Consider the following 14,790-nt stretch of genomic DNA (forward strand, 5'->3'; position numbering starts at 1 on the left):
TGGCATGAGCAAGCATGAAGGTCTGATTGCAGTATGGATGTGAGTGTGTGTCCCCAATGCCCCAGGGAGTGATAAATGAAGGGATCCAGAGACCTGTGATTGCCTGCTTGTATTTCCCCCCTCTTCCTTCTGGGTTATTCTTTGGAGGGAAGCAGGAAGGCGGGGAGATTGAGTATCTGCTCATTTTTACCATGAGCGTGTGTATGAAATGACTCCAGTGATACCTGTGAATGCCTTTGTGCATCCCCCCTCCTTCTTTCCCTTCTTCCTTTTGGGTCATTAAAGGGGGCTGAGGTTTTTCTGCTCACTTTAACCACTTCTCTCTCTCTCTCTCTCTCTCTCTCCCTCTCTCTCTCTCTCTCTCTCTCTCTCTCTCTCTCTCTCTCTCTCTCTTCTGAGAAATTTGGAGCAAATGGGTGACCTGCTCCTGCTCCTTTACCTTTCACTGTTGTGATCTTTTCATCTGCATATAAAAGTTGTGCAGTTACAGTTCCTGGTCTGCTCTGAATACAATTTTGATTTTTTTTCCTTCTGGAAATTTTTGAAATTTAAAATGCTTAATGAAACCTATAAAAAGAAATGATTTTGAGATATTTTGCTTACATTTATAAATGTTTTAACATACTTAATGAGAATTTGCTTCCATCTGAATGGAATCTGATATTTTGGAGTGTTGACTCAAAGTACCTCTTTTTTTTTAATTGCAATTAAAAAAAAAAGCTGTTCTCCTTCCCTCCCTCTTTTACACCTGAGTGAATTTTTAATGCTTATGAGTCAAGGTGCTCTACCCTATTATATTTTGTTTGTTTGTTTGCAACACAAGTTGTTGTCCCTTTTGGAAATTTACTCATTTTACTGCAAAAAGTGTTTCAATCATAGAGGCAGTGGGAATGTCATGTTCCATGAAATTTACATCGTCTGCCTTCTGAAATAATGTTTGGATTTCCACACTTGGACAGAATGGGGGAAATTCCACAACATGAGACTTGGAAGGACTTCGATTCCCCCACGAAGTATTCGGCCCCTCCTCTCAGGGAATCACCTGGGTTTTGAGGATCACAAAAGTAATCCTTGAGGACCTCTGCCCCTCTGCAGTTAGTACCAGGCACCTCTACTGTTTTCCACTCTTCTACTCTTTTGGGCCTTTGCTTTTTGGCTTTCACAGGACAAAAGCAACAACAACAACAACATTTTCATTCACTTTTCCATTCATTTTCATACACTCTCCTTTCCCTAACAAAAGGTCCTGTGCTCTGGCCTGACCCTAATACTTTCCAGGCTCTCTTGGTAAAACACACAGAGGAACCAAGATCCAGCTGTGATTGGGAGAAAGATTTCATCATCACTCACGCACATGCAAGCATACACACATTTCCACGCTTTGCCATGCTTTAAAATTAAATTTTAGAGAATTAAAATTTAGAGGTACTCACCTTCTTTCCAGGCAGCCTTTGAGCTCAAACTCAAAACCCCTTTAAAACCTAGATCCAAATGGCTAAGGCCAAGATAAAGTCCACCCACAGACTCAATGGGGTCTGTGCCAGTATGGGAGGCTTACCTGGGCCATATCCATTGGTTAGGCTAGCTTGGAGTCCCATCTGTGGGTCTCCAATTGTTGAAAGAAATATCCTTCTGGGTTCGGCTCCAAGTGGGGAAAAAGACACTGGAGACATGGAGGCTGCTTGGAAAGATGGTTTTAATGTTGGACAGGACCACATGGCTTGAGTCCTGAACAGAAAAGGTGATCACATGCTTCAATGTTGGGGAGAAGAAGATAAGGCAGGACTGAAATGCTGAGTCTCTGGTTTTATGCCCTCTCTGGCCTTTGATCTTGATCTTGTCTTCTAATTGATCGTCAGACTCCCATGGAGCCCTGCAGGAGCAACTCTCTAGGCTGCATTTTGAATCCAGGTTCGATTGAGTTCTCAGATGCCATGTTGTGAGTTGGGTAAAGGGCCATATTATTATGCCTTAATCCCATCCCCTTGGAACTGAAGGGGAGAACTCTTTATAATGTAAAGGGACTGGCTTGGCCACCTTAATGGCCCATTGACAAAGTGGGTGGAGGCAGGAAGCTACAAGGAGCTATTCTCTCTTTAAACATGTTTCTTCCTTTTCCCATCCAGGGAAATGTAATATTCTGCCCCCTCAACATTTCCTAGGATATTTCACCTTTCTGGGAGAGGGCTGGGTGATAACTTTCCACACCACCGAATTTAACTTTTTCCTAATCGAAGTTTCAGAAAAGACCATTTGATACTAAGTCTCAGATAAACCTCTACTCTTGACCCACAAGCAGCTTATCATAGGAAGTTAAAAGGCCCTCTTTTTACATATTTGATTATTCTTCACATGGGTTAGCATGTTTTGTTAATGGGAGAGCTGTAATTCAGCCCCATTCTATGGTCTTAATTTCATGTATTTAATTTGGGAGCCCACAGAACAAACCTTGGTTAACTCCACAGCTATGTTACACTGCAAGCATAGTTTGTTCTTGTACGTAATCCACGTATGCAGCCGGTGGGAATTTTGCTTTTGCAGATTAAAACAAGCCCCTGCAACATTAAATAAGATTTAATAATATTTCAGGGGCTATGCACCATGTGGACACTAGGTGGGAGGAAAGAGCTTTCCCATAGCCAGAAAGAAGGTGCTTAGCCAGGCCGCTTTCAACTCAGAGTCATTAAATCCATGTTTTTAACAGCATCAAGTGGATTACCTGGCTAAACAATCAGCCTCCGAACTGATCTGGAATCCATCCCAGATAGTTTTTGCTCTTCTTGTTCATCTTTTTTGTCTCTGGTCAAAGCCAAAGCATTGTTAACCTTTTTTCTTTTCATCCATCCATGCCAATTTCTTCCCCACAATGTTACTTAAGATGACGCAGGCTCTGTGATCCACCGAGAATCCGATCATCGGGAAGATAACATCTGGCTGGGTCATATAGTCAATAGGATTATTGCATCGGAGAGCACCGAAATGGGGGCTTAGGACTCTGCTGTCTCCTTGGGAGTTGATCCTTGGTGTGATTTTGGAAAATCGGCCACAATTGAGCTCAACTTTTCTGTTACTAAGAGAGACTTGTGTTAAGTGAGTTTTGCCCCATTTTACGACATTTCCTGCCAGAGTGTTAAGTGAATCACTGCAGCTGTTCAGTGAGTGACACAGTTGTTAAGTGGCTTCCCCACTGACTTTGCTTGTCAGAAGGTTGCAAAAGGGTGTTGGAAAAAATATCCATCTGGTTCCGTTCCAAATGGGGAAAAAGACACTGGACATATGGAGACTGATTGGAAATGGGGTTGAATGATGAACAGGACCACATGGGTTTGAAGCCGTGGGTAGCTGATCACATGGAGTGGAGAGTGAGGGTTATTTATACCTTCTCTTGGGCCTTGCCCTTGAACTTCCTCTTCCTGTGCAAGAAATGTATTCTATTGGTTGTTGTAGAGGGTCACTGCTACCTTTGTAGGCTGTCTGAGTCCCAGGCTTGGTTGAAGCTTGCTGGGTGATGCTATGAAGGGGCTTATTGTGCAATGTGGTGAGCTCTGCTGCTAGAGGGTAGAGGGCTAATCCTATTATGTCCCAAGGAGTCATGTCTTAACCCCATCACCCTGGAGCTGAAGATCTTTTGTCTTGTAAATAGGCTGGCCCAGTCCTGCTAGGGCTATTAAGAGAGGTGTGGGCTGCTTTCTAAGAACATGTTTCTCCTTTAGGGAAATATAATATTCTGCCTTTTAAAATATTTCCCAAAATATTTTATTCTTCTAGGAGAGGGGTGGGTGCTAACTTTTTACAAGGGGATCATGTGACCCCGGGATAATGCAATCGTCATAAATTTGGGCCAGTTGCGAAGCATCTGAATGATCACATGACCATGGGGATGCTGCAACGGTCATAAATGTGAAAAATGGTCATAAGTCACTCTTTTCAGTGCCATTGTGATTTTGAAAAGTCACTAAATGAACTGTTGTAAGTGGAGGATTACCTGTATAGATATCCAAATCAGGCTGATATTAAGGGCAATTTTAATACCCAGCATAGCCCTCGGCTCTTCCATTGGCAAACTGATAAGACACGAATGCTCAGACTTTTAAGCTTTCAAAGCCCTTCTCCCCTGCCAAATGTCTCGGGAGATTCTCTGTCATCCAGGTCACGGTTGTCCCAAAGTTGCTTTTTCCAAAAGGCAACCGGACTTCCTTGGTGTTTTCTTTGAAAACAAACCGAAGCTTCTTGGAGGAGAATGTGAAGGTTCCAAGAGTTGCCCTAATTAATTTCCCTCCCCTTCTCAAGGTGATAGTAGTCATGGAAATGCCTTAGGTGTTGACAGAGAAGTGAAATGTTTTTAAAGAAAACACCAAGAAAGTCAGTTTGTCTTTTGGAAAAAAGCCCCTTTGGGTTTCCATGTCAAAGACAACCTATTTTTTCTCAATACAGATTGAAGTAGAACAGGGCAGATAAGGACAATTACAAGAAAAAGAAATGGACTAAAAGCAAGCGAGGCAGTTAAAGATGAAACTTGGGGGAATAACTCTGTGGAGCCCCACCTCTTTCCTTCAGCCCCTAAGCCTCTCTTTTGTTTGTTTCATGGCCAATCCAGAGTTGGGGCAAACCATCCATATAGGCTTTTGGCCAAACGTTTTGTTCCTGCCCCCAGTTGGACTTTACTCCAAAAGCTCCTATTCCCCTGATTCCCACAGAATCTGACCAGCCATCCCCCCTCTGGGTCAGTTAAGTCACTTTCATGTTGCTGCAGCACACAATGGAAGCTGAGAGGATCTAATTTAGGGTTTAGTTTAGTAGCAGTCATCTGATGTGGAAATGTTTTCTTTTCCACATCCATTTAAAAGCCAGTTGATAACTACTCAGCCCCATTCTGTTCCTACCACCGAGAATTGTGTCTGGGTCAGCCATGCACGTTAAGGGAGTGGGTGACTTACCCACATTGTGTCATTCTCTCTTGCCACACATAGAAGTCCCACCCCTCGTCCTGTGGGAGAAAGGGAAATGATTGCTTGGGTTCAACAATGCAGACATGGCCCTTTTCCAACCACAAGACTCCAGAGGAGTCATCTCTGACTCAGCATTTCTCAACTTTGGCAGTTGGAAGATGTATGGACTTTAACTCCCAGAATTCCCCAGCCAGCATTTCTGGGAATTGAAGTCCATACATCTCCAATTCTGGGAGTTCACACATCTTCAAGTGGCCAAGCTTGAGAAGCGCTGTTCTAGCCCTTGTATGGACCTCTTACCCAATGCCTGCAGGGCAAGATCTCCCTCTTGGACTACAGAAGCATCCGTTTCACGTCCCAATGATCATAGTCATCATCGTGTCATCATATCCATGATGCCAGGTGCCCAATGACATCATGGTTCATGTGACACTCCCTGTCCCTGCTACAGACACCCAAAGGGGAACATCCCTTGAAGATAACCCATTGCAACAGGACAGGACTCATAGTGGAAGAAGCAGGCATCTGTTTTACTAACTTGGTCTTAATCTGCAAGTGATTGAATGCACTGTCGGTTTGTCCTTCCTCAACAATTGCGGCCTGCTTTGTAGATGTCAGTTCAACAGCATAATTACATTTTATGCCAGGAAGCAGAAGTAACTATATCTCAGAACAGGTGGAGGTTAACTTAAAGTTAAGCATTCATTGTAAAGTAGCCATTCAGGCATCTGCTAACTCTGTTTGTTCTTTGCTTAACTGTGTCGCTAAGCAATGCTATCCTCAAGAGTGTTGCTCCCCATGGACAAAAGAAGTTGCAAGGAATGTTCTTTCAAAATATCATGACTTCAACTTCTTCAGCCTAGAAGAAAAAAGACCTTTATAACATGGATCCTCTTAATTCCATAGACACAGGGCGGGGGGGGGGGGGGGGTCGACCTATGGCAGGACAAGAAACAATTGATGGAAACTAATCAAGGAGAGAAGCAACCTTAGAACTAAGGAGAAATTTCCTGACAGTGAGAACAATTAATCAGTGGAACAGCTTGCCTCCAGAAGTTGTGGGTGTTCCATCACTGGAGGCTTTTAAGGACAGAATGGACAGCCATTTGTCCAAAATGAGGTAGACTAGAGTCTCAGACCTCCAAAATCCCTTCCAACTCCGTTATTCTGCATTAATCTGTAAGAAGTGCTCTTCTGCCTATTTAATATGTTGTTTACATGCTATTTGAATTGGTATGAAAAGTATAAAATGGCATTCACTCTAGTATTTCAGTGATACAAATATCATTGTGACAGAACAAAATCTAGGCCGCAATCAATGTAGAAATATGCACACATTAACAGGAGGAGCCGATTCTAATAACCATAGAGAGGAGTCTTGTGATATACTCAAGCAGTTGTCAGTCATTCGCTTAATTAATAAAAGAGGTCTTCGGTTCAGTTTTCCCCAAAGATAAAACACAAAAGGAAACCACACAGTTTTTGCTTCAGAAAAGGAGGAATAATGTCATATTCCTGCTTTTTTGAGCTAATCAAGATGACCAGGTGCAGATAGAAAAAGAGAAGGCAATAATATTCTTCATGAATTTTTAACTTTTTGGTCTACTTCTGGAGTCAAAAACAGGGGTTTGTTGGTTTGTTTGCTGTATTATCACATTTAGAACCCAAGTTCACGCTGACATACAACACAAACATGAGACAATAAGAAGTATGTGAAGACTCAGACTATTAATCCAGATGAAAGAAGGGTGTTTCAGTCCTTCAAAAAAAACCAAAAATGAAGGAAGCTACCCCAATATGTGGTAGGATCAGAAATCCTTACTAAGCTGAGGAAAAGTGTGCATAAGTGGAATGCTCTTCCCCATCAAATGCACCAAGATTATTCCACATTTTTGTCCTCTCTGCAGGGTGAAATGAAGAGTTTGCTTCCTCTGTGGTTCCTAGGGCTCCTAGGAGGTCCTTTGAGAAAGCATCTTTGATGGGTGGAGGAGATTCCTGTGGTGACCAGCTCTGCTCCAAAAGGACATTCTGTGCTGCACAGGAGAAACAGTGGGTCTCCGTGGGCCTCCAGACGAAGGGAGCCCCTGGGGGGGTGGGAAGGAGAAAGACCTCATGGTGCAAGCAGCAACTGAGATAGGAGAAGCCAAGAAGGATGGTCATGTGGCCTTCCCTTCCCTGCCAGTGTTGCAGGAAGTATACCAGCCCATTCAGGGTCTTGAGAGAGCATGACGAGGCTGACCCACAGCAGTCCCCATTGCACCTGTCCCCACTTCTTTAGAGAAGAGAGAAGGAACAGATAGGGTAGGTGTGGGATTGCCTCAAGAGAGCCTGCAGAGAAGGAGGTGGCAATGGTTCCTTCCTCCTCTTTCTTTGGAGGCCTGTCCTGTACAAGCAGGGCTGTGAAGGTCCCAGGGCATCAAGTGGTCTCCCCGAAGCTTCACTTTTGGGGTGCCCTTGACCCGCTTGAAGAATCAATATTCGTTGGCAGTTTGGGAAGAATGGTCTTTAGGTGGACTTCACTCCACCGCCATGTTGGACCGTGCACAGCAGGCTGGGTTTCGCAGACAGTGCATCACCATGCCAAAAGAGATTCGCTTCTCCTCTTTGGCCGGCTGTTTCTCAGTGGCCCTTGTGCAGAGCTCCTCGGGTTCCATTTGGAATTGCTCTATCTGGATCTCCAGGTGCTTCTGGATGGCCAGCCCAAGCTCCTCGGGATCAACTGCTGCCCCATAGACTTCCCAGGTCATGCCTTCATTGTCCCACCTGACATCTCGCACGGGAGGCTTCTCACTCTCAGCCTCTGGCTTCAGGTTCACCTCTGGGAAGACATGAGGCTGGCCTTCTGCCAGAATGGATGGGCTGGTTGCCACGGACTTGCATTCCTTTCCTGCAAAAGTTTGCACTTCTGCATCTCTGTAGTCCAGCGGAGACTGGAATTCCTGGGTGAGATCATTCCTAGAGGTCATGGTCCACGTGTCTTTGGTTTTCATGACCGTCTGAACCACATCTTGGTGGCTGTTCCATACCACATACACGGTCTTCATTTCCTCCTGACCCTTGCTGGCTCGTCCATAAGACTGAGGAGGCAGCACCCGCTCCCCATGGGCCCCACAGCATCCCAGGATGTGGTTGGCTTCCAGACTTGATTCGTTCACAGAGGAGACTTCAGTAGCAAGCAAAGATGAACAACCCTCAGGGTTGCCTTGTTCTTCGCCCAGTTCATTAACTGGGCATACTGGCCTAGGGGTAAACTGAAGAGAAGGTATTGGTAAGGAATGGCAGTAGGCAGGAATGGTGCCTTCTTCCTTTGCAGAAGACACGTGGCTTCTGCTGCAGGGCAGAGAAATGCCATTAGGAATGGTCACCATTCCAGGTGGGCAGGTGCCAGTTGAAAAGCTGCTGTGTCCTATTCTGCTGTGGGTAAGCATTGTCCGATTGGACACAGTAGCAAGACTTGAAGCAAGGACATTTGCGTGATATGCTTCGGAGTCTGTAAAAATAGCAACATTGTGTGCTGTAGCATCTTGGTGAAAGACATTAGCAGATACAATGTTGTGGTCTCTCAACAAACATGAACCCTGCATTCTATGGCTTTGCAAATCTGGGCTGTTTTCACGAGGGTCCGCTCCATATCTCAATCCTTCAATCATCAGTCTGTTTGCCAAAGCAAAGTTACTACTGTATGAACATAGTGCTGGGGATGTGGCACTTGACTCCATGTGGAAGGTGGGACTCGGTTGCTTGCAGCTACAGGTGAGGTCGGAGAGGCTCCTCTGGATTGCAACTGCCGGACCCTCCATTGTCAACTGATGTTGGAGGTTGGCCCCAGAGGCTGGAGTTAACTTCTCAACAGGATCTCCCTGGAGATATGATCTAGGATACATCATCCTTTCTTCCAATGTTGGGGACTGGTCAGCACTGAAGAAGCGGCTGTTGTTTCTGATGGAACGTGGCACATGGTCTTGTGGGGAGAAGTTGCCAAGAACTCTCCCAGTGGTGGTCCCCGTCTCCTGGGTTTGGCAAACAGAACCACTGAGGCTTTGGGGGAGGTCCCGTCTGTGACTCTGGGTTTCTTCAAAACTTCCTTGCCTGATGCCTTCTAGCTTTGTGGAGCTCTTTGGCAGAGGGTGGCAGTTGACACTCAGATTATTCAGGTAGAGACAGTTCAAGGTTTCCCCCAGGGAGCAGTTGTGGAGCTGATGGTCTTGGTTTGCCATGGCCAGTGGCAGCACTGGAGGAGGAAAAGACAAGATTAGCTGTCAACTCAGATGCTGGAGAGCAATGGATTCCTCTACTTGCATTGCACAACATCTAATACCTGAGCTATGGTTTTCAGAGCACAAGGTATTTGAACAGCATTTAAACCAATGGTGCTTTCAAAGCATGTTTACAGTGCTCTTTCCTGCAGCTGGGCTCTCCTGGGGCTTCCTTTATTTGGGGAGCTTGAATGCACATCTAGGTTTCTGAAGACTAAAGACAAAACACTGTAAAAACTGTAGGTCTCAAATGCCAAACTAGATGAAAATCTCTAAAAAATGAAAAAAGCTTCTCAAAAGATCTTCCTGCTTAGAGAGGGTCTTATGTACTGCTCCCAAGATAGAGATAGATAGAAAGGATAGATAGATAGATAGATAGATAGATAGATAGATAGATAGATAGATAGATAGATAGATAGATAGATATAGAGAGATAGAGAGATAGAACGGATGGATGGATAGAGGGAGGGAGACAGGAAAGAGAGGGAGGGAGGGAGAAATGGCAGACAGATGATAGAATGATTGGGGGTTATATATAGGTTTTTCTTAGCCTCCTTAATCCTAAGAGGAGAAATTCAGGTCTTAGAAAGCAGAGCAATGATAATATGTGTCAAAAAAATGTTTTTCTTGGATGAGAAGCAAAACATTTTAAAGGAAAAACCCAAGAAAGCCCAGCTGCGATGATGGGTGATTGTGAATCCCCATAGACAACAACAACAACTGCAACAACACAAAGGAAACAAAGGAGCTAGAACACCATGGCAGAGAGTTAGTGTTTCATGCGCTTGCTCTCTGCTCTCCAAGCTGTTGCTAGAAGAGCAGCAGGGCAAATTTAAAAGCTGGCTTACCAACATGGCAATCCCTTCAGGGGTACATTACAGGAACCTCTGGAGAAGAGAGAGGCTGTGCGCTTGTCATGGTGCCTAACATTTCGAGTATTTTGTCTTTCTACCAGCTTCCAACGAGTGCAGAGTTTATGTTTCAGTAATTGAGCCTTCCTTCCTTTCTTTCTTCCCTCCATCCCTTGACCTTCCTTCCTTCCCTCCTCCCTCCCTCCCTCCCCTTACTTACTTATTTACTTACTTGGTCTCTGTATAGTCTGAGCAGCAATACTTTCCATTAAGTTCTTAAAGTTTAACAACTACATGAAACCCAGCACAGCTATTAATGCTTTGAGGGTCCTCTTTTAAATACAGCTTTTAAAATCTCTTCTGCAAAACTAATTACCACAATAAAAAGTCCTGGAATTAAAAAAGAAAAAGAAAGAAACCGAATCGCACACACAAAAATGAAAAGATCCCCTTTATCTTGACAGGGTTTCTGAAAATTTGCAAAGAAAAAAAAAAGGCAGAAAGTCCCAGGCCCAGATATTCCCCAATGTTCTCTTTCAGTCTCAAGACACCAGATAAAGACAATCAACTTGGTCTCCAAGCAAAGAAAGATGCCACTCCTGAATATGTCTGCTGTTTGATTCTACAAGTTCTTGCTTACATCCTCTTTAATTTTTGACATGTTCTGGAAACCCCCAGTTCTGCATTGCATAAAAGAGACACAAAATTCAGTGGAGAAACTTCCTGTGTTTTGTTTTTCAAAAACCTCCCTTATATGTTGCTAAAACCTGTCACATTACCTAGCATTCAAACCTAGTGTGCTCCCTTCCTTTTTTTATTTAATTCTGCACAAATGGCCTGGTATTTCTTTTATCTAAGATCTGAGCTTTCCCTTTTCTACAGGAGTAATCCTATGGTTTGTAACTGCAGCAACCACTATAACGTTATTATAATCCCTTTGTGCACATTATTTTATCTGTTCAGTCAGATATACTCCATCTGCAGATTCATATTTCATGCCACTGTTGAACAGGCCCAGTTAAAAGGAAAGAAATATAAACTCTGATCAATAAAGATCCATTTGTCAACATTTTTTTCCTGGTGGAGAAAGAAAGAAATGACCTCACATGTGTCAGCCAATAGATCTGTCTAATTTTCTGGTGTTTCAAATCTGTTTAATCTGACCAATTTTAAATGAATAATCTCTTGTGTACATCTACAAAAAATGTTTTTACCCACCAGGGCTGTCATCTCAGCTAAGAAAGGACTCTTTTTTATGCCTATAACTAAGGATTAATAGAAAGCAGAAGTAGCTGGCTTTCTTTCAGATAATTACAGAACTGAGTTACTTGCAGAATATCATAGTCAATAGATCAGTCACTGAGAGGATGCAATATAGACCATGAAAAAGCAATAACATTCATTTTCTTCCTTCCTGTATTTCAGTGGGGAACAAGAACCTCCTGTCTACATCTCTAAAACTTTCAAGCAGAGACTGGAAACTCAAAGATCCATAGGAGATGCAGAGACTTCAGGCCCAGTTCTAGAAGTCACCAATCTTAGAACCTGTTTTCTATCTTAATCTGGAGTTTGAACCAAGTGGAGAGTAGAGTAAACATGACAAGTATACCTTCCCTTTCCCTCCAAACATCCGTCTATTTTTATTTTTCTATCCCACCAGTTAGAAGGACTGGAGGATCATATACAATACACAGCCTGGGTAAAAGCTTTCTTAGAAATTCTCCAGGAGCACCGGGAGGGGGGGGGGAAGAGATCACAGGAAAAAAGAAGCACACTTTTAGAAGAACTGATTGGGGTTTTTTTTGGAGCAATTCTCTTTCTTTCTCTAGAATAAAACTGGATAATTGCTCCAGTTGTTTTATCATGCTTCCTGTCTCCACCCCTCCTCATTCTGCCTCTGTTGCTTTTCTAATTTTACAGAATCCCCTCTGTTGTTTGCCCCAAAACCAGCTTCTAACATAAGGTCTCTGTCAACGGTAAGAGGAGAATGAAAGATATTCTGCAAAGATACTTACCTTCCGTCCACGCCTCAAGATTTCACGTCCAGATCTGAGAAGGAGTTTTCTAAAAGATGCTCAGAGAGAAAACCCGAACAGCCTTGGGAGAGTTTTCAACTTCCCGTGGGATCTTTTCTTCAGGGAATGAATCTGAGGAAGGCAACCAAACAAGATCATAGAAGGGGACATGGTCCTCCCCTTGTCAATGATAGGGAACACCCCATACCCTCTCTTAATGCTTCTCTACCCATTCCCCACGCCCTTAGCCCGACAGACAGCGAGGGAACAAAATGGAGACTGGCCATGAGGGACAGAGATAATCCTATGTGTTTCATCAGATTAGAGCAAGAAGGGGCGGAGAGAGGGAGAAAAGAGAAAGGGGGACGTTGAAAGCTGTGAAGATAAAGCAGTGAACACAGCCAGACCACCAATTGGGGGCAAGGTGAAAGGGGCAGCAGATGCCAAGCAGCCAAACAGTTTTGGAATAAAGAAGACTCTCTGACTGGATGTGGGAGAGTTTGGGGCTCTCTGCACTGAGAAGCAGTTCCAAAGCAGAGTTGGAGCTGCCTGCGGATCAGGCGATGCTGGGACCACAGAGGCATCTTTGCCCCTGTCTTGTGCTTCCCTGTAGACACGGAACATAAAGGGACAGTCGCACTTTCAAAGAGGAAGGTCCTGAATTGGTATCCTTGTGAATGGAGGGGAGGCTGGACCTTCCTGTCCCAACCCTGTCTCCCTAGCCTAGTAGGACCTTACCATGACCACAAGGGCTGACCTAGTAACCACGCGAAGCATAAAAAGGAGGGATGCCTTGATGGCCACCTTAGCCACACCTCCCATTTTAATTTTAATATTTTAAAAAAATTCAGAAGGCAGGAAGAAGAACTTGATCTTTCAGGTCTTCCAATGATGCTCCCATTGTTGGTGTACTTGAGTCCATCTACCTGCTGACACCCTTTTCTTCTCTTTCATTCCACTTTTCTCAGCATTGCAGTGTAGGAGGAAAAACCCAGGTCCAGTTCCAAGCCGGGAAAAAGGCTCTGGAAATAAAAGGGAGGCTGGCTGCTTAGGAAAGAAAGTCCATTTATTGAGGAGCAAAACCAGCAACAGCCTGTGTGGGACAGCTGACAAATTGATTGGATGAGTGGATGGACCTTTATAGGTTTCTGCGGCTTTGAAGTTTGAACTGTTCTGGTGATTGTGCAATGAAGGAGCTTTTGTGTCTCTTGCTATTTCAGTGGTGGTGGGTTAATCCTATCATGTCCCAAAAGTCATGTTCTGTCCTTCTTAATCCCATCACCCTGGAGCTGAAGATGTTTTGTTTAGGAATAGATTGGCCTGGATTTCTTAATGGACACAAAATCTCCACCTCTAAAGATTTCAGGCATCTGTTGGGGGCTGTTTTACTATGCAGGAAACTGGGGCTGCCTTCTCTCTTTAAAAGCATGTTTCTCCATTTCTCCTTTGGGGAAATATAATATTCCGCCTCTTAATATCCCCTAAAACAGTGGGTCTCAACCTTCCTAATGCCGTGACCCTTTAATACAGTTCCACATGTTGTAGTGACCTCCAACCATAAAATTATTTTATGTTTTCTTTATTTTTTTGAAAATATGTGTTTTCCGATGGTCTTAGGCGACCCCTGTGAAAGGGTCATTCGACCCCCAAAGGGGTCCCGACCCACAGATTGAGAGAACCGCTGCCCTAAAACATTTCATTCTCTAGGCAGGGGGGGGGGCTTCCCATAGCAGACTTCTCCAGAAGTCTAGCTCTTCAAATATTATGTCCAAAGGATGATTAGTTGAGCCTGGTCATTTGTGTTTTGAGTTTTCACTTATCTGGTTGATGGTCTCAATGATCTATTTGTTGGTTTCCTTGACTATTCCTGGTATTCCTCACCTCCCCCCCACCCCAAGTTAGAAGCAGAGGACTCTACTCTTGGCAGGTTAGACTGTAGCCCATAGACATGTCGCACACTTGCTTTGCCGCTAAAGTCATCTATTTATGGAGCCTTTCCAAGGAAACTTCCTCAAACGGCAGAGTTTGGCCTGAAATCACCACTTGCTGATTCCCCAGGAGGTAAAGCTTATTGAGGGATTCCAGACAGACATTTTGCAAACTGATCATTCCTCCAGTCACCGGAGGTGGGGAGAGGAGAAGGGGACAAGGAAAAGGAGAAGATGATGGTGCATCTACATGGAAGGAAGTATGCAGTGGAGTACCCCAAAGCTCTGTTTTAGGCCCAGTACTTTTCAACATCTTCATCAATGATTTGGGTGAGGGGATAAATAGGGAATTCATCAAATTTGCAGATGACACCAAGATGGCAGGAATAGCCAACACTCCAGAAGATAGGCTTAAGATACAGAAGGATCTTGACAAACTTGAACCTTGGGCACTATCTAACAAAATGAAATTCAGTGGTGAAAAGGGTAAGGTTCTACATTTAGGCAAGAAAAACAAAATACACAGGTACAGTATAGATGGATCCTTGCTCAATAGTAGTAACTGTGAGAGGGATCTTGGAGTCCTAGTGGACAACCATTTAAATATGAGCCAGCAGTGTGCAGCAGCTGCCAAAAAAGCCAACACAGTTCTAGGCTGCATAAACAGAGGGACAAAATCAAGATCACATGAAGTGTTGATACCACTTTATAAGACCCTGGTAAGGCCATACTTGGAATACCGCATTCAGTTTTGGTCGCCACGATGTAAAAAAGATGTGGAGACTCTAGAA

The 14,790-nt window shown here is 44.0% G+C and overlaps 1 protein-coding gene across 1 annotated transcript; it reads right to left on the minus strand.

Moving 5' to 3' along the window:
- Positions 1-7,465: 7,465 nt before the first annotated feature.
- GPRIN2 (G protein regulated inducer of neurite outgrowth 2) lies at positions 7,466-9,166 on the minus strand (the record flags this gene model as incomplete). The annotated part of the gene is made up of 1 exon (XM_081955878.1): positions 7,466-9,166. The coding sequence occupies one exon, from the start codon at positions 9,164-9,166 to the stop codon at positions 7,466-7,468; it is 1,701 nt and encodes a 566-aa protein (XP_081812004.1).
- Between the last annotated feature and the right edge of the window lie 5,624 nt (positions 9,167-14,790).

The sequence above is a fragment of the Natrix helvetica genome (assembly GCF_964273705.1).
Source record: "Natrix helvetica genome assembly, chromosome: 5".
Classification (NCBI taxonomy): domain Eukaryota; kingdom Metazoa; phylum Chordata; class Lepidosauria; order Squamata; family Natricidae; genus Natrix; species Natrix helvetica.